The 24451-nt window shown below is 48.4% G+C and overlaps 1 protein-coding gene across 1 annotated transcript in view; it reads right to left on the bottom strand.

Annotated features, from left to right (window-relative positions):
* arl6ip1 (ARL6 interacting reticulophagy regulator 1) overlaps window positions 1–24451 on the bottom strand; it is a 65957-nt gene that overhangs the window by 40470 nt on the left and 1036 nt on the right. Inside the window, exon 2 of the mRNA NM_001146645.2 lies at window positions 20185–20318. Within this exon, the coding sequence (NP_001140117.1) occupies window positions 20185–20318 (134 nt within the window). The remainder of the gene's footprint in view (window positions 1–20184; window positions 20319–24451) is intronic.

The following is a 24451-nucleotide window of genomic DNA, read 5'->3' as shown; positions in this document are numbered from 1 at the left end:
CTAGACATGTCTTCACAGTGATGTGGTGGTTTATATTACACTAGACATGTCTTCACAGTGATGTGGTGGTTTATATTACACTAGACATGTCTTCACAGTGATGTACATGTGGTTTATATTACACTAGACATGTCTTCACAGTGATGTACATGTGGTTTATATTACACTAGACATGTCTTCACAGTGATGTACATGTGGTTTATATTACACTAGACATGTCTTCACAGTGATGTACATGTGGTTTATATTACACTAGACATGTCTTCACAGTGATGTGGTGGTTTATATTACACTAGACATGTCTTCACAGTGATGTAGGTGGTTTATATTACACTAGACATGTCTTCACAGTGATGTGGTGGTTTATATTACACTAGACATGTCTTCACAGTGATGTGGTGGTTTATATTACACTAGACATGTCTTCACAGTGATGTGGTGGTTTATATTACACTAGACATGTCTTCACAGTGATGTGGTGGTTTATATTACACTAGACATGTCTTCACAGTGATGTACATGTGGTTTATATTACACTAGACATGTCTTCACAGTGATGTGGTGGTTTATATTACACTAGACATGTCTTCACAGTGATGTGGTGGTTTATATTACACTAGACATGTCTTCACAGTGATGTGGTGGTTTATATTACACTAGACATGTCTTCACAGTGATGTGGTGGTTTATATTACACTAGACATGTCTTCACAGTGATGTGGTGGTTTATATTACACTAGACACGTCTTCACAGTGATGTACATGTGGTTTATATTACACTAGACATGTCTTCACAGTGATGTACATGTGGTTTATATTACACTAGACATGTCTTCACAGTGATGTGGTAGTTTATATTACACTAGACATGTCTTCACAGTGATGTACATGTGGTTTATATTACACTAGACATGTCTTCACAGTGATGTACATGTGGTTTATATTACACTAGACATGTCTTCACAGTGATGTGGTGGTTTATATTACACTAGACATGTCTTCACAGTGATGTACATGTGGTTTATATTACACTAGACATGTCTTCACAGTGATGTACATGTGGTTTATATTACACTAGACATGTCTTCACAGTGATGTACATGTGGTTTATATTACACTAGACATGTCTTCACAGTGATGTGGTGGTTTATATTACACTAGACATGTCTTCACAGTGATGTACATGTGGTTTATATTACACTAGACATGTCTTCACAGTGATGTGGTGGTTTATATTACACTAGACATGTCTTCACAGTGATGTACATGTGGTTTATATTACACTAGACATGTCTTCACAGTGATGTGGTGGTTTATATTACACTAGACACGTCTTCACAGTGATGTGGTGGTTTATATTACACTAGACATGTCTTCACAGTGATGTACATGTGGTTTATATTACACTAGACATGTCTTCACAGTGATGTGGTGGTTTATATTACACTAGACATGTCTTCACAGTGATGTGGTGGTTTATATTACACTAGACATGTCTTCACAGTGATGTACATGTGGTTTATATTACACTAGACACGTCTTCACAGTGATGTGGTGGTTTATATTACACTAGACATGTCTTCACAGTGATGTGGTGGTTTATATTACACTAGACATGTCTTCACAGTGATGTCGGTGGTTTATATTACACTAGACACGTCTTCACAGTGATGTGGTGGTTTATATTACACTAGACATGTCTTCACAGTGATGTGGTGGTTTATATTACACTAGACATGTCTTCACAGTGATGTGGTGGTTTATATTACACTAGACATGTCTTCACAGTGATGTGGTGGTTTATATTACACTAGACATGTCTTCACAGTGATGTGGTGGTTTATATTACACTAGACATGTCTTCACAGTGATGTGGTTTATATTACACTAGACATGTCTTCACAGTGATGTGGTGGTTTATATTACACTAGACATGTCTTCACAGTGATGTACATGTGGTTTATATTACACTAGACACGTCTTCACAGTGATGTGGTGGTTTATATTACACTAGACATGTCTTCACAGTGATGTACATGTGGTTTATATTACACTAGACATGTCTTCACAGTGATGTGGTGGTTTATATTACACTAGACATGTCTTCACAGTGATGTGGTGGTTTATATTACACTAGACATGTCTTCACAGTGATGTACATGTGGTTTATATTACACTAGACATGTCTTCACAGTGATGTGGTGGTTTATATTACACTAGACATGTCTTCACAGTGATGTGGTGGTTTATATTACACTAGACATGTCTTCACAGTGATGTGGTGGTTTATATTACACTAGACATGTCTTCACAGTGATGTACATGTGGTTTATATTACACTAGACATGTCTTCACAGTGATGTACATGTGGTTTATATTACACTAGACATGTCTTCACAGTGATGTACATGTGGTTTATATTACACTAGACATGTCTTCACAGTGATGTACATGTGGTTTATATTACACTAGACATGTCTTCACAGTGATGTGGTGGTTTATATTACACTAGACATGTCTTCACAGTGATGTGGTGGTTTATATTACACTAGACATGTCTTCACAGTGATGTGGTGGTTTATATTACACTAGACATGTCTTCACAGTGATGTGGTGGTTTATATTACACTAGACATGTCTTCACAGTGATGTGGTGGTTTATATTACACTAGACATGTCTTCACAGTGATGTACATGTGGTTTATATTACACTAGACATGTCTTCACAGTGATGTACATGTGGTTTATATTACACTAGACATGTCTTCACAGTGATGTGGTGGTTTATATTACACTAGACATGTCTTCACAGTGATGTGGTGGTTTATATTACACTAGACATGTCTTCACAGTGATGTGGTGGTTTATATTACACTAGACATGTCTTCACAGTGATGTACATGTGGTTTATATTACACTAGACACGTCTTCACAGTGATGTACATGTGGTTTATATTACACTAGACACGTCTTCACAGTGATGTACATGTGGTTTATATTACACTAGACATGTCTTCACAGTGATGTGGTGGTTTATATTACACTAGACATGTCTTCACAGTGATGTACATGTGGTTTATATTACACTAGACATGTCTTCACAGTGATGTACATGTGGTTTATATTACACTAGACATGTCTTCACAGTGATGTGGTTTATATTACACTAGACATGTCTTCACAGTGATGTGGTTTATATTACACTAGACATGTCTTCACAGTGATGTACATGTGGTTTATATTACACTAGACACGTCTTCACAGTGATGTACATGTGGTTTATATTACACTAGACATGTCTTCACAGTGATGTGGTGGTTTATATTACACTAGACATGTCTTCACAGTGATGTGGTGGTTTATATTACACTAGACATGTCTTCACAGTGATGTACATGTGGTTTATATTACACTAGACATGTCTTCACAGTGATGTGGTGGTTTATATTACACTAGACATGTCTTCACAGTGATGTGGTGGTTTATATTACACTAGACATGTCTTCACAGTGATGTACATGTGGTTTATATTACACTAGACATGTCTTCACAGTGATGTGGTGGTTTATATTACACTAGACATGTCTTCACAGTGATGTGGTGGTTTATATTACACTAGACATGTCTTCACAGTGATGTACATGTGGTTTATATTACACTAGACATGTCTTCACAGTGATGTACATGTGGTTTATATTACACTAGACATGTCTTCACAGTGATGTGGTGGTTTATATTACACTAGACATGTCTTCACAGTGATGTGGTGGTTTATATTACACTAGACATGTCTTCACAGTGATGTGGTGGTTTATATTACACTAGACATGTCTTCACAGTGATGTACATGTGGTTTATATTACACTAGACATGTCTTCACAGTGATGTGGTGGATTATATTACACTAGACACATCTTCACAGTGATGTACATGTGGTTTATATTACACTAGACACATCTTCACAGTGATGTACATGCCTGATCCATTTTATAATAGGAGGTATCATGTCAAAACGGGTTTATCCATTCCTTCAACTTCTTTACGTACCAGTCAGTGGCAGTTCCTTGCCCACATTTTCAAACAAATATTTTTTTTCTCCCATTTTAACACACACAAGTCAAGTGACATGTTTACAATCTGTCAAACGTTTTTGTTATGGCCATTGTGCTAAAAGTAATTATATTGTTAGGATATTAAATTGCCCCTATCGACATGGGGAGGGGTTACAAATAGAGATGTTAACCGCTAATCAGTTAGCCACCGAAAATATATTTGACCATGCTAAATCAGTCCATAGGTAAATTTGCATTGTTTAATTTTATTAAATTGGCTTGCAGCATACAGAACCTAGTCTGAGGAGCGGAATAGCCCTTCACCTGTCAGACAGCGTGAGCGGCAGCTTCACAGACATGCTCCTGGAGTAAAACAGCCTTTTGGAAGACAAGTCATTGTGCAACAAATAACAATTCTAAATTCAATAGTGTGTTGACTTGATGGCCAAGATAAAGTAGTATGTTGGGCAATCTTAACTGGTAATTAAAGCCTCCCATTCGCCATTCCAGTGCGTATGCTAGTCAACGGTAGGCAGGCCATCACCACGACACCCTCCACTGTGAGCGGGAGGCAGGCCATCACCACGACACCCTCCACTGTGAGCGGGAGGCAGGCCATCACCACGACACCCTCCACTGTGAGCGGGAGGCAGGCCATCACCACGACACCCTCCACTGTGAGCGGGAGGCAGGCCATCACCACGACGCCCTCCACTGTGAGCGGGAGGCAGGCCATCACCACGACGCCCTCCACTGTGAGCGGGAGGCAGGCCATCACCACGACGCCCTCCACTGTGAGCGGGAGGCAGGCCATCACCACGACGCCCTCCACTGTGAGCGGGAGGCAGGCCATCACCACGACGCCCTCCACTGTGAGCGGGAGGCAGGCCATCACCACGACGCCCTCCACTGTGAGCGGGAGGCAGGCCATCACCACGACGCCCTCCACTGTGAGCGGGAGGCAGGCCATCACCACGACACCCTCCACTGTGAGCGGGAGGCAGGCCATCACCACGACACCCTCCACTGTGAGCGGGAGGCAGGCCATCACCACGACACCCTCCACTGTGAGCGGGAGGCAGGCCATCACCACGACACCCTCCACTGTGAGCGGGAGGCAGGCCATCACCACGACACCCTCCACTGTGAGCGGGAGGCAGGCCATCACCACGACACCCTCCACTGTGAACTGTGAACGGGAGGCAGTATAAATTGTTTGAACGCTGTTTTACTTTAATTCAAATAAAAAGGCAAGTCTTACCTTGCTTCTAAAGGAGCCTAGTCAAAATCCATCCATAGAACCGTGGAGGAAATTATTTGATATAAAAATAAACGTAGTCATTCATTACCCAGTACTTGTCTCCTAGTCATATTAGCACCACATCCTAGTTGTTGATAATAGATGCCCCTCAGTTTCTAATGGAGATGCTCATCTCTGTCACATATAGAACCCCTCCTATTAGGTGAGCTGTTTACAACAGTGTTGTCCTGAGATTTGCATTTTGGTAAATGTTTGAAAATGATGTTCTATAAGCTGCTTCATTACAGCCGTTGAATGTTCAATACCAGGCTATAGCCCTTTGACTGGAAGGCGATAGGCTTGATATTGTTGCATGTTTCCATTAATAAGCGCTGAATGAAAAAAGTCCGTTCCTTGTATGCACATATAGTATTTTTATACCCCAGGTGGTTCCTGGAGCCAGGTATTATGGGCAATATACCCCGGGTGGTTCCTGGAGCCAGGTATTATGGGCAATATACCCCAGGTGGTTCCTGGGGCCAGGTATTATGGGCAATATACCCCAGGTGGTTCCTGGAGCCAGGTATTATGGGCAATATACCCCAGGTGGTTCCTGGAGCCAGGTATTATGGGCAATAATATTAAGGCAATGGGGCAAAAAGTAATTATATCATTAGGATAATCATGGCCACTATGGACAGGTGGGGGTTATGAATACACAATAGACCAGACTACTTGCAACCTAATAGGCCTACACCAAGGGGTTTCTGGGGCCTTGCATTCCACGCTAATAGGCCTACACCAAGGGGTTTCTGGGGCCATACATGCCACGTTAATAGGCCTACACCAAGGGGTTCCTGGGACCTTGCATTCCACGCTAATAGGCCTACACCAAGGGGTTTCTGGGGCCATACATGCCACGCTAATAGGCCTACACCAGGGGGTTCCTGGGGCCATGCATTCCACGCTAATAGGCCCACTGTAGCTCAGTTGGTAGAGCATGGCACTTGCAACGCCAGGGTTGTCGGTTCGATTCCCACAGGGGACCAGTATTTAAAAAAATGTATGCACTCTACTGTAAGTCGCTCTGGATAAGAGCGTCTGCTAAGTGACAAAAATGCTAATAGGCCTACACCAGGGGGTTCTCCTGGGGCCATGCATTCCACGCTAATAGGCCTACACCAGGGGGGTTCTCCTGGGGCCATGCATTCCACGCTAATAGGCCTACACCAGGGGGGTTCTCCTGGGGCCATGCATTCCACGCTAATAGGCCTACACCAGGGGGGTTCTCCTGGGGCCATGCATTCCACGCTAATAGGCCTACACCAGGGGGTTCTCCTGGGGCCATGCATTCCACGCTAATAGGCCTACACCAGGGGGTTCTCCTGGGGCCATGCATTCCACGCTAATAGGCCTACACCAGGGGGTTCTCCTGGGGCCATGCATTCCACGCTAATAGGCCTACACCAGGGGGTTCTCCTGGGGCCATGCATTCCACGCTAATAGGCCTACACCAGGGGGTTCCTGGGACCATGCATTCCATGCAAGGCTATAGAGTTGTTAAAAGCATGAAATGATGCCATGCAAATAAACCATGGCTGGCCAACACAGACATTGTAGATTGATAACAAGTAGACAAGACCCTAAATAATTTAAATGCAAAACTTTTATTCTGTGTATTCTGCAATGTAAGATGACACAATTACTATCTGTTATCTCCTCAACCCCGTGTCATAAAGACAGGGCACATCTGCTAACTGGCTGTCTACATGATATGGTGCAATGGTTACAACACAATAAGATCCACTCAAACTGCAATGAGAAACTACATACCTCTGCAGCACCCTCCATTTTGGAGCAGCAGCATATCCAGCCCATGAGAATACAGAAGCAAGAGCTGTCAGAGTTCTACGTTTTCCCCAGCATTTCTGACTCTTAGTCGTCGATGATGAAGTGCTTAGGCTACTACACACATCTGTCTCTTACTAAGAAAAACTGCGACATTTTGTTCCTTCTTCCCTAGAATTCTTAAAGCCATGGACTGAAAGCACATGCACAGTTGTTACCCATCTCCAATGTTATTGCAGTCAGCCACAAAATAATACCAATCACTTTAGGTGGAAAAGTACACATTTCCTCACTCAAAACCTAGAATACTTTTGATTATTATATATATTTTTTTTAAGAGCTCATTTGGCCGTATCCTTTCAATAAAACAAAGAATTTGTCCACAATTCACAGGTTTCTCAATCACTCTGACGACGGAGCAGCGCTAGTGCACAAAAAACGTCACGTGACCCTTTTATTTTGGCAGCTTGCCAGTTCTATAGACCCCAGGGAGAGAAGGCAGAGTCCACCTAACTAGTTCATGTATGGAATCACTTGGGAAATTTAGAGTTTTAGGTAAACTTACCCTTTAAAAACGGCAAAATATCTCAAGACTCATGACAAAATGTGTATATAGAATAGCATGAAAATGCAAATTTCTCTGCACCATAGCAAAATAATGATGCAGGAAGTTAGCAAAATGTGTTAATGTAGGAAGCCAGCAAAATGTGTTAATGTAGGAAGCCAACTATGGGGCAGAGAAATTTTCACTTATACTGCGTTTTCAAAATACCTTTCAAGAGAGGCATAATGTCAAACTGTGGAACTGCAGGAAATGCATTTTAACATGTGAAAATAATTATCTGGAGGACCTGGAGCTGCTTTCCTGTCAAGACATTGACATCCCTTACTGATTAAATAGAGCTAAATATTACTTTAATTTAACTAGGCAAGTGAGTTAAGAACAAATTCTTATTTACAATGACGGCCTACCGGGGAACAGTGAGTTAACTAACCCTAACCCTTGTTCAGGGGCAGAAACCCAGAATTTTTTCTCTTATCAGCTCAGGGATTTGATCTAGCTACCTTTCAGTTACTTGCCCAATGCTCTAACCACTAGGCTACCTGCCGCCCCAAAATATCAACTGTATGGTGGCAAGATCACACAACTGCTTACACAGATGAGTGATGTGTGGAAAGATGTGTTCCAATAAGCCTAGTCACTGGACAACATGTCTAAATGCAATCTTGGGAAAAGACAACAGTTTTGATGGTAATTATTGAAAAGAGGATCCCAGCTTTCCACAGCTGTAGGATCTATTCCTCAACTCCAATTGGCAGTGTTTCACAATAGGAGTGTCTGGCATGACAAAAAGGAACTGCGAGAAGCGCATCGGCCATTCAAATGCATATACGGTAGGTCCTACATTCCCTTTAAAATGTACACAGTTAAACTATTTATAAACAAGGTAAATATCTAATGATAATTGGGTAAACAAGCTGCCTCATGCTACAGAAACAGGATGGGTTCCTGTCTTATGTACTGTTCTGGCTCGTACAAGGCTACTTACTAAACTCAGTCTGTGTGTGTGTGTACGCGCCTGTCCATCGTGTGCGAGTCCTTCGTTTTTCTCTGTGGTGTGTCCCTTCTCTGTGTGGTGTTCAGTGATAATGCAGTAAATAATGCTGATTATAACCCGCTCTTGCATCAGGCTACAGGTCATCATGCTGATTGTAACCCCCCGTTGCATCAGACTACAGGTCATCATGCTGATTGTATCCCCCGTTGCATCAGACTACAGGTCATCATGCTGATTGTAACCCCCGTTGCATCAGACTACAGGTCATCATGCTGATTGTATCCCCCGTTGCATCAGACTACAGGTCATCATGCTGATTGTAACCCCCGTTGCATCAGGCTACAGGTCATCATGCTGATTGTAACCCCCGTTGCATCAGACTACAGGTCATCATGCTGATTGTATCCCCCGTTGCATCAGACTACAGGTCATCATGCTGATTGTATCCCCCGTTGCATCAGACTACAGGTCATCATGCTGATTGTAACCCCCGTTGCATCAGGCTACAGGTCATCATGCTGATTGTAACCCCCGTTGCATCAGACTACAGGTCATCATGCTGATTGTATCCCCCGTTGCATCAGGCTACAGGTCATCATGCTGATTGTATCCCCCGTTGCATCAGGCTACAGGTCATCATGCTGATTATAACCCGCTCTTGCATCAGGCTACAGGTCATCATGCTGATTGTAACCCCCCGTTGCATCAGGCTACAGGTCATCATGCTGATTGTATCCCCCGTTGCATCAGGCTACAGGTCATCATGCTGATTGTAACCCCCCGTTGCATCAGGCTACAGGTCATCATGCTGATTGTAACCCCCCGTTGCATCAGACTACAGGTCATCATGCTGATTGTAACCCCCCGTTGCATCAGGCTACAGGTCATAATGCTGATTATAACCCGCTCTTGCATCAGACTACAGGTCATCATGCTGATTGTATCCCCCCGTTGCATCAGGCTACAGGTCATCATGCTGATTGTAACCCCCCGTTGCATCAGGCTACAGGTCATCATGCTGATTGTAACCCCCGTTGCATCAGACTACAGGTCATCATGCTGATTGTATCCCCCGTTGCATCAGACTACAGGTCATCATGCTGATTGTATCCCCCGTTGCATCAGACTACAGGTCATCATGCTGATTGTAACCCCCGTTGCATCAGGCTACAGGTCATCATGCTGATTGTAACCCCCGTTGCATCAGACTACAGGTCATCATGCTGATTGTATCCCCCGTTGCATCAGGCTACAGGTCATCATGCTGATTGTATCCCCCGTTGCATCAGGCTACAGGTCATCATGCTGATTATAACCCGCTCTTGCATCAGGCTACAGGTCATCATGCTGATTGTAACCCCCCGTTGCATCAGGCTACAGGTCATCATGCTGATTGTATCCCCCGTTGCATCAGGCTACAGGTCATCATGCTGATTGTAACCCCCCGTTGCATCAGGCTACAGGTCATCATGCTGATTGTAACCCCCCGTTGCATCAGACTACAGGTCATCATGCTGATTGTAACCCCCCGTTGCATCAGGCTACAGGTCATAATGCTGATTATAACCCGCTCTTGCATCAGACTACAGGTCATCATGCTGATTGTATCCCCCCGTTGCATCAGGCTACAGGTCATCATGCTGATTGTAACCCCCCGTTGCATCAGGCTACAGGTCATCATGCTGATTGTATCCCCCCGTTGCATCAGACTACAGGTCATCATGCTGATTGTATCCCCCGTTGCATCAGACTACAGGTCATCATGCTGATTGTATCCCCCCGTTGCATCAGACTACAGGTCATCATGCTGATTGTATCCCCCGTTGCATCAGACTACAGGTCATCATGCTGATTGTATCCCCCCGTTGCATCAGACTACAGGTCATCATGCTGATTGTAACCCCCCGTTGCATCAGACTACAGGTCATCATGCTGATTGTATCCCCCCGTTGCATCAGGCTATAGGTCATCATGCCTGCAATATGGACCATATCACAGGCCCTAAAGACATGACATTTCATCAATGTTATTGGGCTCATTTCTGGATTTTATGGTTGGCTATAATATAATTGCCCAGACTTCAAATGAAACATGAAATCACCCATGATTAAAATCCTGCCTAAACTTTCTCCTGTGATCTCGCCCACGAGCCAGTAGTTGTCACTTGGTACTGCCCTGGTGTGCTACTGGCAAATTTACCTGAATGTCAAGCCCTGGTGTGCGCTAGAGCGAGGACAGGTGTATGCTAGAGACAGGACAGCTGTATGCATCGGGTGTGTGTGTGAGAGCGTGACAGGACAGCTGTATGCATCGGGTGTGTGTGTGAGAGCGTGACAGGACAGCTGTATGCATCGGGTGTGTGTGTGAGAGCGTGACAGGACAGCTGTATGCATCGGGTGTGTGTGTGAGAGCGTGACAGGACAGCTGTATGCATCGGGTGTGTGTGTGAGAGCGTGACAGGACAGCTGTATGCATCGGGTGTGTGTGTGAGAGCGTGACAGGACAGCTGTATGCATCGGGTGTGTGTGTGAGAGCGTGACAGGACAGCTGTATGCATCGGGTGTGTGTGTGAGAGCGTGACAGGACAGCTGTATGCATCGGGTGTGTGTGTGAGAGCGTGACAGGACAGCTGTATGCATCGGGTGTGTGTGTGAGAGCGTGACAGGACAGCTGTATGCATCGGGTGTGTGTGTGAGAGCGTGACAGGACAGCTGTATGCATCGGGTGTGTGTGTGAGAGCGTGACAGGACAGCTGTATGCATCGTGTGTGTGTGTGAGAGCGTGACAGGACAGCTGTATGCATCGGGTGTGTGTGTGAGAGCGTGACAGGACAGCTGTATGCATCGTGTGTATGTGAGAGCGTGACAGGACAGCTGTATGCATCGTGTGTGTGTGTGAGAGCGTGACAGGACAGCTGTATGCATCGTGTGTATGTGAGAGCGTGACAGGACAGCTGTATGCATCGGGTGTGTGTGTGAGAGCGTGACAGGACAGCTGTATGCATCGTGTGTGTGTGTGAGAGCGTGACAGGACAGCTGTATGCATCGTGTGTGTGTGTGAGAGCGTGACAGGACAGCTGTATGCATCGTGTGTGTATGTGAGAGCGTGACAGGACAGCTGTATGCATCGGGTGTGTGTGTGAGAGCGTGACAGGACAGCTGTATGCATCGGGTGTGTGTGTGAGAGCGTGACAGGACAGCTGTATGCATCGTGTGTGTGTGAGAGCGTGACAGGACAGCTGTATGCATCGGGTGTGTGTGTGAGAGCGTGACAGGACAGCTGTATGCATCGTGTGTGTGTGTGAGAGCGTGACAGGACAGCTGTATGCATCGGGTGTGTGTGTGAGAGCGTGACAGGACAGCTGTATGCATCGGGTGTGTGTGTGAGAGCGTGACAGGACAGCTGTATGCATCGTGTGTGTGTGTGAGAGCGTGACAGGACAGCTGTATGCATCGTGTGTGTGTGTGAGAGCGTGACAGGACAGCTGTATGCATCGGGTGTGTGTGTGAGAGCGTGACAGGACAGCTGTATGCATCGTGTGTGTGTGTGAGAGCGTGACAGGACAGCTGTATGCATCGATGTGTGTGTGTGAGAGCGTGACAGGACAGCTGTATGCATCGGGTGTGTGTGTGAGAGCGTGACAGGACAGCTGTATGCATCGGTGTGTGTGATGTGAGAGCGTGACAGGACAGCTGTATGCATCGGGTGTGTGTGTGAGAGCGTGACAGGACAGCTGTATGCATCGTGTGTGTGTGTGAGAGCGTGACAGGACAGCTGTATGCATCGTGTGTGTGTGTGAGAGCGTGACAGGACAGCTGTATGCATCGTGTGTGTGTGTGAGAGCGTGACAGGACAGCTGTATGCATCGGTGTGTGTGTGAGAGCGTGACAGGACAGCTGTATGCATCGTGTGTGTGTGTGAGAGCGTGACAGGACAGCTGTATGCATCGTGTGTGTGTGTGAGAGCGTGACAGGACAGCTGTATGCATCGGGTGTGTGTGTGAGAGCGTGACAGGACAGCTGTATGCATCGGGTGTGTGTGTGAGAGCGTGACAGGACAGCTGTATGCATCGGGTGTGTGTGTGAGAGCGTGACAGGACAGCTGTATGCATCGGGTGTGTGTGTGAGAGCGTGACAGGACAGCTGTATGCATCGGGTGTGTGTGTGAGAGCGTGACAGGACAGCTGTATGCATCGGGTGTGTGTGTGAGAGCGTGACAGGACAGCTGTATGCATCGGGTGTGTGTGTGAGAGCGTGACAGGACAGCTGTATGCATCGGGTGTGTGTGTGAGAGCGTGACAGGACAGCTGTATGCATCGTGTGTGTGTGTGAGAGCGTGACAGGACAGCTGTATGCATCGTGTGTGTGTGTGAGAGCGTGACAGGACAGCTGTATGCATCGTGTGTGTGTGTGAGAGCGTGACAGGACAGCTGTATGCATCGGGTGTGTGTGTGAGAGCGTGACAGGACAGCTGTATGCATCGGGTGTGTGTGTGAGAGCGTGACAGGACAGCTGTATGCATCGTGTGTGTGTGTGAGAGCGTGACAGGACAGCTGTATGCATCGGGTGTGTGTGTGAGAGCGTGACAGGACAGCTGTATGCATCGGGTGTGTGTGTGAGAGCGTGACAGGACAGCTGTATGCATCGGGTGTGTGTGTGAGAGCGTGACAGGACAGCTGTATGCATCGTGTGTGTGTGTGAGAGCGTGACAGGACAGCTGTATGCATCGTGTGTGTGTGTGAGAGCGTGACAGGACAGCTGTATGCATCGGGTGTGTGTGTGAGAGCGTGACAGGACAGCTGTATGCATCGTGTGTGTGTGTGAGAGCGTGACAGGACAGCTGTATGCATCGGGTGTGTGTGTGAGAGCGTGACAGGACAGCTGTATGCATCGGGTGTGTGTGTGAGAGCGTGACAGGACAGCTGTATGCATCGGGTGTGTGTGTGAGAGCGTGACAGGACAGCTGTATGCATCGGGTGTGTGTGTGAGAGAGCGTGACAGGACAGCTGTATGCATCGTGTGTGTGTGTGAGAGCGTGACAGGACAGCTGTATGCATCGGGTGTGTGTGTGAGAGCGTGACAGGACAGCTGTATGCATCGGGTGTGTGTGTGAGAGCGTGACAGGACAGCTGTATGCATCGGGTGTGTGTGTGAGAGCGTGACAGGACAGCTGTATGCATCGTGTGTGTGTGTGAGAGCGTGACAGGACAGCTGTATGCATCGTGTGTGTGTGTGAGAGCGTGACAGGACAGCTGTATGCATCGGGTGTGTGTGTGAGAGCGTGACAGGACAGCTGTATGCATCGTGTGTGTGTGTGAGAGCGTGACAGGACAGCTGTATGCATCGTGTGTGTAGTGTGAGAGCGTGACAGGACAGCTGTATGCATCGTGTGTGTGTGAGAGCGTGACAGGACAGCTGTATGCATCGTGTGTGTGTGTGAGAGCGTGACAGGACAGCTGTATGCATCGTGTGTGTGTGTGAGAGCGTGACAGGACAGCTGTATGCATCGTGTGTGTGTGTGAGAGCGTGACAGGACAGCTGTATGCATCGGGTGTGTGTGTGAGAGCGTGACAGGACAGCTGTATGCATCGTGTGTGTGTGTGAGAGCGTGACAGGACAGCTGTATGCATCGTGTGTGTGTGTGAGAGCGTGACAGGACAGCTGTATGCATCGTGTGTGTGTGTGAGAGCGTGACAGGACAGCTGTATGCATCGTGTGTGTGTGTGAGAGCGTGACAGGACAGCTGTATGCATCGTGTGTGTGTGTGAGAGCGTGACAGGACAGCTGTATGCATCGTGTGTGTGTGTGAGAGCGTGACAGGACAGCTGTATGCATCGTGTGTGTGTGTGAGAGCGTGACAGGACAGCTGTATGCATCGGGTGTGTGTGTGAGAGCGTGACAGGACAGCTGTATGCATCGTGTGTGTGTGTGAGAGCGTGACAGGACAGCTGTATGCATCGGGTGTGTGTGTGAGAGCGTGACAGGACAGCTGTATGCATCGGGTGTGTGTGTGAGAGCGTGACAGGACAGCTGTATGCATCGTGTGTGTGTGTGAGAGCGTGACAGGACAGCTGTATGCATCGGGTGTGTGTGTGAGAGCGTGACAGGACAGCTGTATGCATCGGGTGTGTGTGTGAGAGCGTGACAGGACAGCTGTATGCATCGGTGTGTGTGTGAGAGCGTGACAGGACAGCTGTATGCATCGTGTGTGTGTGTGAGAGCGTGACAGGACAGCTGTATGCATCGTGTGTGTGTGTGAGAGCGTGACAGGACAGCTGTATGCATCGGGTGTGTGTGTGAGAGCGTGACAGGACAGCTGTATGCATCGGGTGTGTGTGTGAGAGCGTGACAGGACAGCTGTATGCATCGGTGTGTGTGTGAGAGCGTGACAGGACAGCTGTATGCATCGGGTGTGTGTGTGAGAGCGTGACAGGACAGCTGTATGCATCGTGTGTGTGTGTGAGAGCGTGACAGGACAGCTGTATGCATCGGGTGTGTGTGTGAGAGCGTGACAGGACAGCTGTATGCATCGGGTGTGTGTGTGAGAGCGTGACAGGACAGCTGTATGCATCGGGTGTGTGTGTGAGAGCGTGACAGGACAGCTGTATGCATCGTGTGTGTGTGTGAGAGCGTGACAGGACAGCTGTATGCATCGGGTGTGTGTGTGAGAGCGTGACAGGACAGCTGTATGCATCGTGTGTGTGTGTGAGAGCGTGACAGGACAGCTGTATGCATCGGGTGTGTGTGTGAGAGCGTGACAGGACAGCTGTATGCATCGTGTGTGTGTGTGAGAGCGTGACAGGACAGCTGTATGCATCGTGTGTGTGTGTGAGAGCGTGACAGGACAGCTGTATGCATCGTGTGTGTGTGTGAGAGCGTGACAGGACAGCTGTATGCATCGGGTGTGTGTGTGAGAGCGTGACAGGACAGCTGTATGCATCGGGTGTGTGTGTGAGAGCGTGACAGGACAGCTGTATGCATCGGGTGTGTGTGTGAGAGCGTGACAGGACAGCTGTATGCATCGGGTGTGTGTGTGAGAGCGTGACAGGACAGCTGTATGCATCGGGTGTGTGTGTGAGAGCGTGACAGGACAGCTGTATGCATCGGGTGTGTGTGTGAGAGCGTGACAGGACAGCTGTATGCATCGGGTGTGTGTGTGAGAGCGTGACAGGACAGCTGTATGCATCGGGTGTGTGTGTGAGAGCGTGACAGGACAGCTGTATGCATCGGGTGTGTGTGTGAGAGCGTGACAGGACAGCTGTATGCATCGGGTGTGTGTGTGAGAGCGTGACAGGACAGCTGTATGCATCGGGTGTGTGTGTGAGAGCGTGACAGGACAGCTGTATGCATCGGGTGTGTGTGTGAGAGCGTGACAGGACAGCTGTATGCATCGGGTGTGTGTGTGAGAGCGTGACAGGACAGCTGTATGCATCGGGTGTGTGTGTGAGAGCGTGACAGGACAGCTGTATGCATCGGGTGTGTGTGTGAGAGCGTGACAGGACAGCTGTATGCATCGGGTGTGTGTGTGAGAGCGTGACAGGACAGCTGTATGCATCGTGTGTGTGTGTGAGAGCGTGACAGGACAGCTGTATGCATCGTGTGTGTGTGTGAGAGCGTGACAGGACAGCTGTATGCATCGTGTGTGTGTGTGAGAGCGTGACAGGACAGCTGTATGCATCGTGTGTGTGTGTGAGAGCGTGACAGGACAGCTGTATGCATCGGGTGTGTGTGTGAGAGCGTGACAGGACAGCTGTATGCATCGTGTGTGTGTGTGAGAGCGTGACAGGACAGCTGTATGCATCGGGTGTGTGTGTGAGAGCGTGACAGGACAGCTGTATGCATCGTGTGTGTGTGTGAGAGCGTGACAGGACAGCTGTATGCATCGGGTGTGTGTGTGAGAGCGTGACAGGACAGCTGTATGCATCGGGTGTGTGTGTGAGAGCGTGACAGGACAGCTGTATGCATCGGGTGTGTGTGTGAGAGCGTGACAGGACAGCTGTATGCATCGGGTGTGTGTGTGAGAGCGTGACAGGACAGCTGTATGCATCGTGTGTGTGTGTGAGAGCGTGACAGGACAGCTGTATGCATCGGGTGTGTGTGTGAGAGCGTGACAGGACAGCTGTATGCATCGGGTGTGTGTGTGAGAGCGTGACAGGACAGCTGTATGCATCGTGTGTGTGTGTGAGAGCGTGACAGGACAGCTGTATGCATCGGGTGTGTGTGTGAGAGCGTGACAGGACAGCTGTATGCATCGTGTGTGTGTGTGAGAGCGTGACAGGACAGCTGTATGCATCGTGTGTGTGTGTGAGAGCGTGACAGGACAGCTGTATGCATCGGGTGTGTGTGTGAGAGCGTGACAGGACAGCTGTATGCATCGGGTGTGTGTGTGAGAGCGTGACAGGACAGCTGTATGCATCGTGTGTGTGTGTGAGAGCGTGACAGGACAGCTGTATGCATCGTGTGTGTGTGTGAGAGCGTGACAGGACAGCTGTATGCATCGTGTGTGTGTGTGAGAGCGTGACAGGACAGCTGTATGCATCGTGTGTGTGTGTGAGAGCGTGACAGGACAGCTGTATGCATCGTGTGTGTGTGTGAGAGCGTGACAGGACAGCTGTATGCATCGGGTGTGTGTGTGAGAGCGTGACAGGACAGCTGTATGCATCGTGTGTGTGTGTGAGAGCGTGACAGGACAGCTGTATGCATCGGGTGTGTGTGTGAGAGCGTGACAGGACAGCTGTATGCATCGGGTGTGTGTGTGAGAGCGTGACAGGACAGCTGTATGCATCGGGTGTGTGTGTGAGAGCGTGACAGGACAGCTGTATGCATCGGGTGTGTGTGTGAGAGCGTGACAGGACAGCTGTATGCATCGGGTGTGTGTGTGAGAGCGTGACAGGACAGCTGTATGCATCGGGTGTGTGTGTGAGAGCGTGACAGGACAGCTGTATGCATCGGGTGTGTGTGTGAGAGCGTGACAGGACAGCTGTATGCATCGGGTGTGTGTGTGAGAGCGTGACAGGACAGCTGTATGCATCGGGTGTGTGTGTGAGAGCGTGACAGGACAGCTGTATGCATCGGGTGTGTGTGTGAGAGCGTGACAGGACAGCTGTATGCATCGGGTGTGTGTGTGAGAGCGTGACAGGACAGCTGTATGCATCGGGTGTGTGTGTGAGAGCGTGACAGGACAGCTGTATGCATCGGGTGTGTGTGTGAGAGCGTGACAGGACAGCTGTATGCATCGGGTGTGTGTGTGAGAGCGTGACAGGACAGCTGTATGCATCGGGTGTGTGTGTGAGAGCGTGACAGGACAGCTGTATGCATCGGGTGTGTGTGTGAGAGCGTGACAGGACAGCTGTATGCATCGGGTGTGTGTGTGAGAGCGTGACAGGACAGCTGTATGCATCGGGTGTGTGTGTGAGAGCGTGACAGGACAGCTGTATGCATCGGGTGTGTGTGTGAGAGCGTGACAGGACAGCTGTATGCATCGGGTGTGTGTGTGAGAGCGTGACAGGACAGCTGTATGCATCGGGTGTGTGTGTGAGAGCGTGACAGGACAGCTGTATGCATCGGGTGTGTGTGTGAGAGCGTGACAGGACAGCTGTATGCATCGGGTGTGTGTGTGAGAGCGTGACAGGACAGCTGTATGCATCGGGTGTGTGTGTGAGAGCGTGACAGGACAGCTGTATGCATCGGGTGTGTGTGTGAGAGCGTGACAGGACAGCTGTATGCATCGGGTGTGTGTGTGAGAGCGTGACAGGACAGCTGTATGCATCGGGTGTGTGTGTGAGAGCGTGACAGGACAGCTGTATGCATCGGGTGTGTGTGTGAGAGCGTGACAGGACAGCTGTATGCATCGGGTGTGTGTGTGAGAGCGTGACAGGACAGCTGTATGCATCGGGTGTGTGTGTGAGAGCGTGACAGGACAGCTGTATGCATCGGGTGTGTGTGTGAGAGCGTGACAGGACAGCTGTATGCATCGGGTGTGTGTGTGAGAGCGTGACAGGACAGCTGTATGCATCGGGTGTGTGTGTGAGAGCGTGACAGGACAGCTGTATGCATCGGGTGTGTGTGTGAGAGCGTGACAGGACAGCTGTATGCATCGGGTGTGTGTGTGAGAGCGTGACAGGACAGCTGTATGCATCGGGTGTGTGTGTGAGAGCGTGACAGGACAGCTGTATGCATCGGGTGTGTGTGTGAGAGCGTGACAGGACAGCTGTATGCATCGGGTGTGTGTGTGAGAGCGTGACAGGACAGCTGTATGCATCGGGTGTGTGTGTGAGAGCGTGACAGGACAGCTGTATGCATCGGGTGTGTGTGTGAGAGCGTGACAGGACAGCTGTATGCATCGGGTGTGTGTGTGAGAGCGTGACAGGACAGCTGTATGCATCGGGTGTGTGTGTGAGAGCGTGACAGGACAGCTGTATGCATCGGGTGTGTGTGTGAGAGCGTGACAGGACAGCTGTATGCATCGGGTGTGTGTGTGAGAGCGTGACAGGACAGCTGTATGCATCGGGTGTGTGTGTGAGAGCGTGACAGGACAGCTGTATGCATCGGGTGTGTGTGTGAGAGCGTGACAGGACAGCTGTATGCATCGGGTGTGTGTGTGAGAGCGTGACAGGACAGCTGTATGCATCGGGTGTGTGTGTGAGAGCGTGACAGGACAGCTGTATGCATCGGGTGTGTGTGTGAGAGCGTGACAGGACAGCTGTATGCATCGGGTGTGTGTGTGAGAGCGTGACAGGACAGCTGTATGCATCGGGTGTGTGTGTGAGAGCGTGACAGGACAGCTGTATGCATCGTGTGTGTGTGTGAGAGCGTGACAGGACAGCTGTATGCATCGGGTGTGTGTGTGAGAGCGTGACAGGACAGCTGTATGCATCGGGTGTGTGTGTGAGAGCGTGACAGGACAGCTGTATGCATCGGGTGTGTGTGTGAGAGCGTGACAGGACAGCTGTATGCATCGGGTGTGTGTGTGAGAGCGTGACAGGACAGCTGTATGCATCGGGTGTGTGTGTGAGAGCGTGACAGGACAGCTGTATGCATCGGGTGTGTGTGTGAGAGCGTGACAGGACAGCTGTATGCATCGGGTGTGTGTGTGAGAGCGTGACAGGACAGCTGTATGCATCGGGTGTGTGTGTGAGAGCGTGACAGGACAGCTGTATGCATCGGGTGTGTGTGAGAGAGCGTGACAGGACAGCTGTATGCATCGGGTGTGTGTGTGAGAGCGTGACAGGACAGCTGTATGCATCGGGTGTGTGTGTGAGAGCGTGACAGGACAGCTGTATGCATCGGGTGTGTGTGTGAGAGCGTGACAGGACAGCTGTATGCATCGGGTGTGTGTGTGAGAGCGTGACAGGACAGCTGTATGCATCGTGTGTGTGTGTGTGTGAGAGCGTGACAGGACAGCTGTATGCATCGTGTGTGTGTGTGTGTGAGAGCGTGACAGGACAGCTGTATGCATCGGGTGTGTGTGTGAGAGTACTACTCACATGAAGACCAGTGTGGTGGCTGCCATCAGGGCTCCAGGGAACCATGGTTTCTTCCAGCGCAGGACCTGGTCCCCAGCCAGGATCACTTCTCCCCAGCCCTGCAGCTGCTCCTCCAGCTGGGCCGTCTCCTGGGCCTGGAACACACACACACCAGAACGGTCCATAAGACAGGAGCCCATCTCCTGTTTCTGTCGAGTGAGGCAGCTTGATCTACAACCCCCTGGACAGGACACTAGTCTATTGTAGAGCCAGGTGTTATTAACCCCCTGGACAGGACACTAGTCTATTGTAGAGCCAGGTGTTATTAACCCCCTGGACAGGACACTAGTCTATTGTAGAGCCAGGTGTTATTAACCCCCTGGACAGGACACTAGTCTATTGTAGAGCCAGGTGTTATTAACCCCCTGGACAGGACACTAGTCTATTGTAGAGCCAGGTGTTATTAACCCCCTGGACAGGACACTAGTCTATTGTAGAGCCAGGTGTTATTAACCCCCTGGACAGGACACTAGTCTATTGTAGAGCCAGGTGTTATTAACCCCCTGGACAGGACACTAGTCTATTGTAGAGCCAGGTGTTATTAACCCCCTGGACAGGACACTAGTCTATTGTAGAGCCAGGTGTTATTAACCCCCTGGACAGGACACTAGTCTATTGTAGAGCCAGGTGTTATTAACCCCCTGGACAGGACACTAGTCTATTGCAAAGCCAGGGGTTAAGCGTCGCTTAAATACATGCATAAACCCCAGCTCCCAACATGGCAAAGTAGCAATTTGACCAGTCTCATTAATTTTCTATTTCACCTTTATTTAACCAGGTAGGCCAGTTGAGAACAAGTTGTCATTTACAACTGCGACCTGGCCAAGATAAAGCATAGCAGTGCGACAAAAACAGAGTTACACATAGGATAAACAAAAGTACAGTCAATAACACAACAGAAAATCTATATACAGGATGTGCAAATGGAGTAAGGAGGTAAGGCAATAAATAGGCCATAGTAGTAGTCCCCCAAGGTGTGTGAAAACACAGCCTGATAACGGGTCAGGTTGAAAAAGGACTCAAGATGCACTGGTGGACTCAGAAGAAAAGCCATTTAACTCTCAGTCCAGACAACGCTGAACTCCAGTTAACATAGAGTTAACAGTTTAGCCTGTTAATCTAAGGAGCTAGGCCAAGTCCCAAATGACACCCTATTCCCTATAGGGCTCTGGTCAATGAAGTGCACTATATAGGGCCTAGGGTGCCATTTGGATGCATCAGACTGCACAACAGAAATACCACTGTTTAATGGCTAGCTAATACCTTAAGCCCTGCTGACTTCCAAACATCCATCTACCACTATCAGTTGGTGGCTGAGCAGAGCCACAGGGCCACAGGGTTGAGGAAAACAGAGGTGTCATTGTGAATGGTCGGGGAAGTGAAATAATCCCACATTGTGCTGGCACCACAAAGACCCGTCTTCATACAGACCCGTCTTCATACAGACATCTCATTCCAAGGGCACTAAACACCATGTGGTCTCATGACGCACAGCCAGCCAGGAAAAGGAATAGCTATTAACGTTAGACTTGTTTTGCCACACAGCTCACCATCGTGATCCACCCTAGTTTTCAGATGATCCTCTGTGGGAGGTTTGTTCAGTGTTGAATGTAATCAACGACAGACGAGGCCTGACTGCCGCATCTGAGAGCTGTCAAAGCACGATTTGACTGAAGACAGTCTCAACCAGATTCTAGAGTGTACACTCACTGTTCTAGAACAGAGGTTCCCAAACCTTCTCCCACTCAGGCTCCATTGCCAGCATTGGGGAACAATCCCCCTGCACGCCCAGAACATCTATTTCTACGGCCACAAACTGTTTACGCCCCTTTTGTTGCTAGACAATTTATTTTTGCAGGTTAAAAGCTTATTTCCGTCAATTCTACAAACAATAATCATGGTGTACTGAGAAAATTCAGTTTTTAAGCTAATTGTCTTGCAATTCCATACATTTTGCCATGGCTAATGTGTATTCATGTGATATTTGAGTGACTAACATTACTACAAAATCTATAAGCAAAAAAAACTAGCAAAAAAACATGACCCAACATGGGCTAGCTGATCAGGAAATTAGTTATAAGTGGCAGGTAGCCTAGTGGTTAGAGCGTTGCGTCAGTAAGCGAAAGGTTGCTGGATCGAATCCCTGAGCTGATAAGGTAACAATCTGTCGTTCTGCCCTGAACAAGGCACTGTTCCCTGGTAGGCCGTCATTGTAAATAAGAATTTGTTCTTAACTGACATGCCTAGTTAAATAAAGGTAAAAAAAATAAATAGCTCTAAGAAATGCAATGACAGACAAGAGGAAAACTGATGCACATACCAATTTCAAAACAGTCCAGATTAACCTGGACTGAGTTTCAGTTTGGGAACCACTGCTGGAGAATCTAGTGAAATACAGATCAATTGAAGCGGGTGCTACGACTGTGATCAAACTCTCCGTAGCCGATGTGAGCAAGACCTTTAAAACAGGTCAACATCCACAAGGCCACGGGGCCAGACGGATTACCAGGACGTGTACTCAGAGCATGCGCGGACCAACCTCTCCCGGACCGGGTCTGTAATAGCTACACGTTTCAAGCAGACCTCCATAGTACCTGTGCCCAAGAAAGCGAAGGTTACCTGCCTAAATGACTACCGCCCCATAGCACTCATGTAGGTAGCCATGAAGTGCTTTGAAAGGCTGGTCATGGCTCACATCAACACCATCAGAAACCTTAGAACCACTCCAATTCGCATACCACCCCAACAGATCCACAGATGATTGCACTCCACACTGCCCTTTCACACCTGGACAAAAGGAACACCTATGTGAGAATGTTCATTGACTACAACTCAACACCATAGGCCCACGAAGCGCATCACTAAGGTAAGGACCCTGGGACTAAACACCTCCCTCTGCAACTGGATCCTGGAGTTCCTGAAGGGCCACCCCCAGGTTGTAAGACTATGCAACAATACATCTGACACATTGATCCTCAACACGGGGGCCCCTCAGGGGTACGTGTTTAGTCCCCTCCTGTACTCCCTGTTCACCCACAACTGCATGGCCAAGCACGATTCCAGCACCATCATTAAGTTTGCTGACGACACAACAGCGGTAGGCCTGATCACCGACAACAATGAGAGCCTATAGGGAGGAGGTCAGAGACCTGGCAGTGTGGTGCCAGGACAACAACCACTCCCTCAATGTGAGCAAGACAAAGGAGCTGATCGTAGACTACAGGAAAAGTAGGGCCGAACACACCCCCATTCACATCGATGGGGCTGTAGTGGAGCAGGTTGAGAGCTTCAAGTGTCCACATCACCAAACTATCATAGTCCAAACAGACCAAGACAGTCCTGAAGAGGGCACAACAACGCCTTTTCCCCCTCAGGAGACTGAAAAGATATTGCATGGGTCCCTAGATCCTCAAAAAGTTCTACAGCTGCATCCGACCACAAGGCGCTACAGAGGGTAGAGCGCACGGCCCAGTACATCACTGGGGCAAAGCTTCCTGCCATCCAGGACCTCTATACGAGGCGGTGTCAGAGGAAGGCCCCCCAAAAATTGGCAAAGACCAAGTAATAGACTGCATTGTTGGTTAAGGGCTTGTAAGTAGTAAAAAGATTGTTCTCTACAATATTACAACCTTAATCTGTTTGTACTTAAGTGTTGATTAAATGAGAACGTTAGTTTGATGTGACCTTCGCTAGTTTTTAATCGCCCAGCTCTAGGATGCATCTCGTCCATATTTCGGCATTTGTAGATGTAACATTGGGAGGCGTTTCTGCGCTTTGGATAAATGATACCCTCATCTTTTCATCTTCCAGATCTGTGGCTTTCTATTCCTCTAACCCTAATCAATCAATGTTGCGAGGGGCCGTTTCTATGGCAATTTATACAACTGGTGGGTCTAAACAGCATTCCAGCCTGAGTCTACGCCACAAATTACCACCTGCTAAATCCATGACCTTAAAATGCCTATTTGTCTCGGGACTATATATTGTGGAAGGATGAAATTGTATGAACAAATTAATCAAGATAACGTTAATGAAAATATGTCAATCATTATTTGAACATGTTCCTAACCCGTTGTATAAATGCCCTCGAAGCCGGTGTTTGGAGGAAAGTATTTGTCTCCGCACACCACCTGCCCTCGACTACAAGCATTTCGCTACCCTCGCAATAACATCTGCTAACCATGTGTATGTGACCAATAAAACGTGATTTTATCTCGGGCCTAACACC

The sequence above is a fragment of the Salmo salar genome, chromosome 03 (genome assembly GCF_965601325.2).
Source record: "Salmo salar chromosome 03, fSalSal1, whole genome shotgun sequence".
Lineage (NCBI taxonomy): Eukaryota > Metazoa > Chordata > Actinopteri > Salmoniformes > Salmonidae > Salmo > Salmo salar.
Note: the sequence above shows the minus strand (reverse complement) of the source record. Positions and strands in the feature narration are given on the sequence as shown.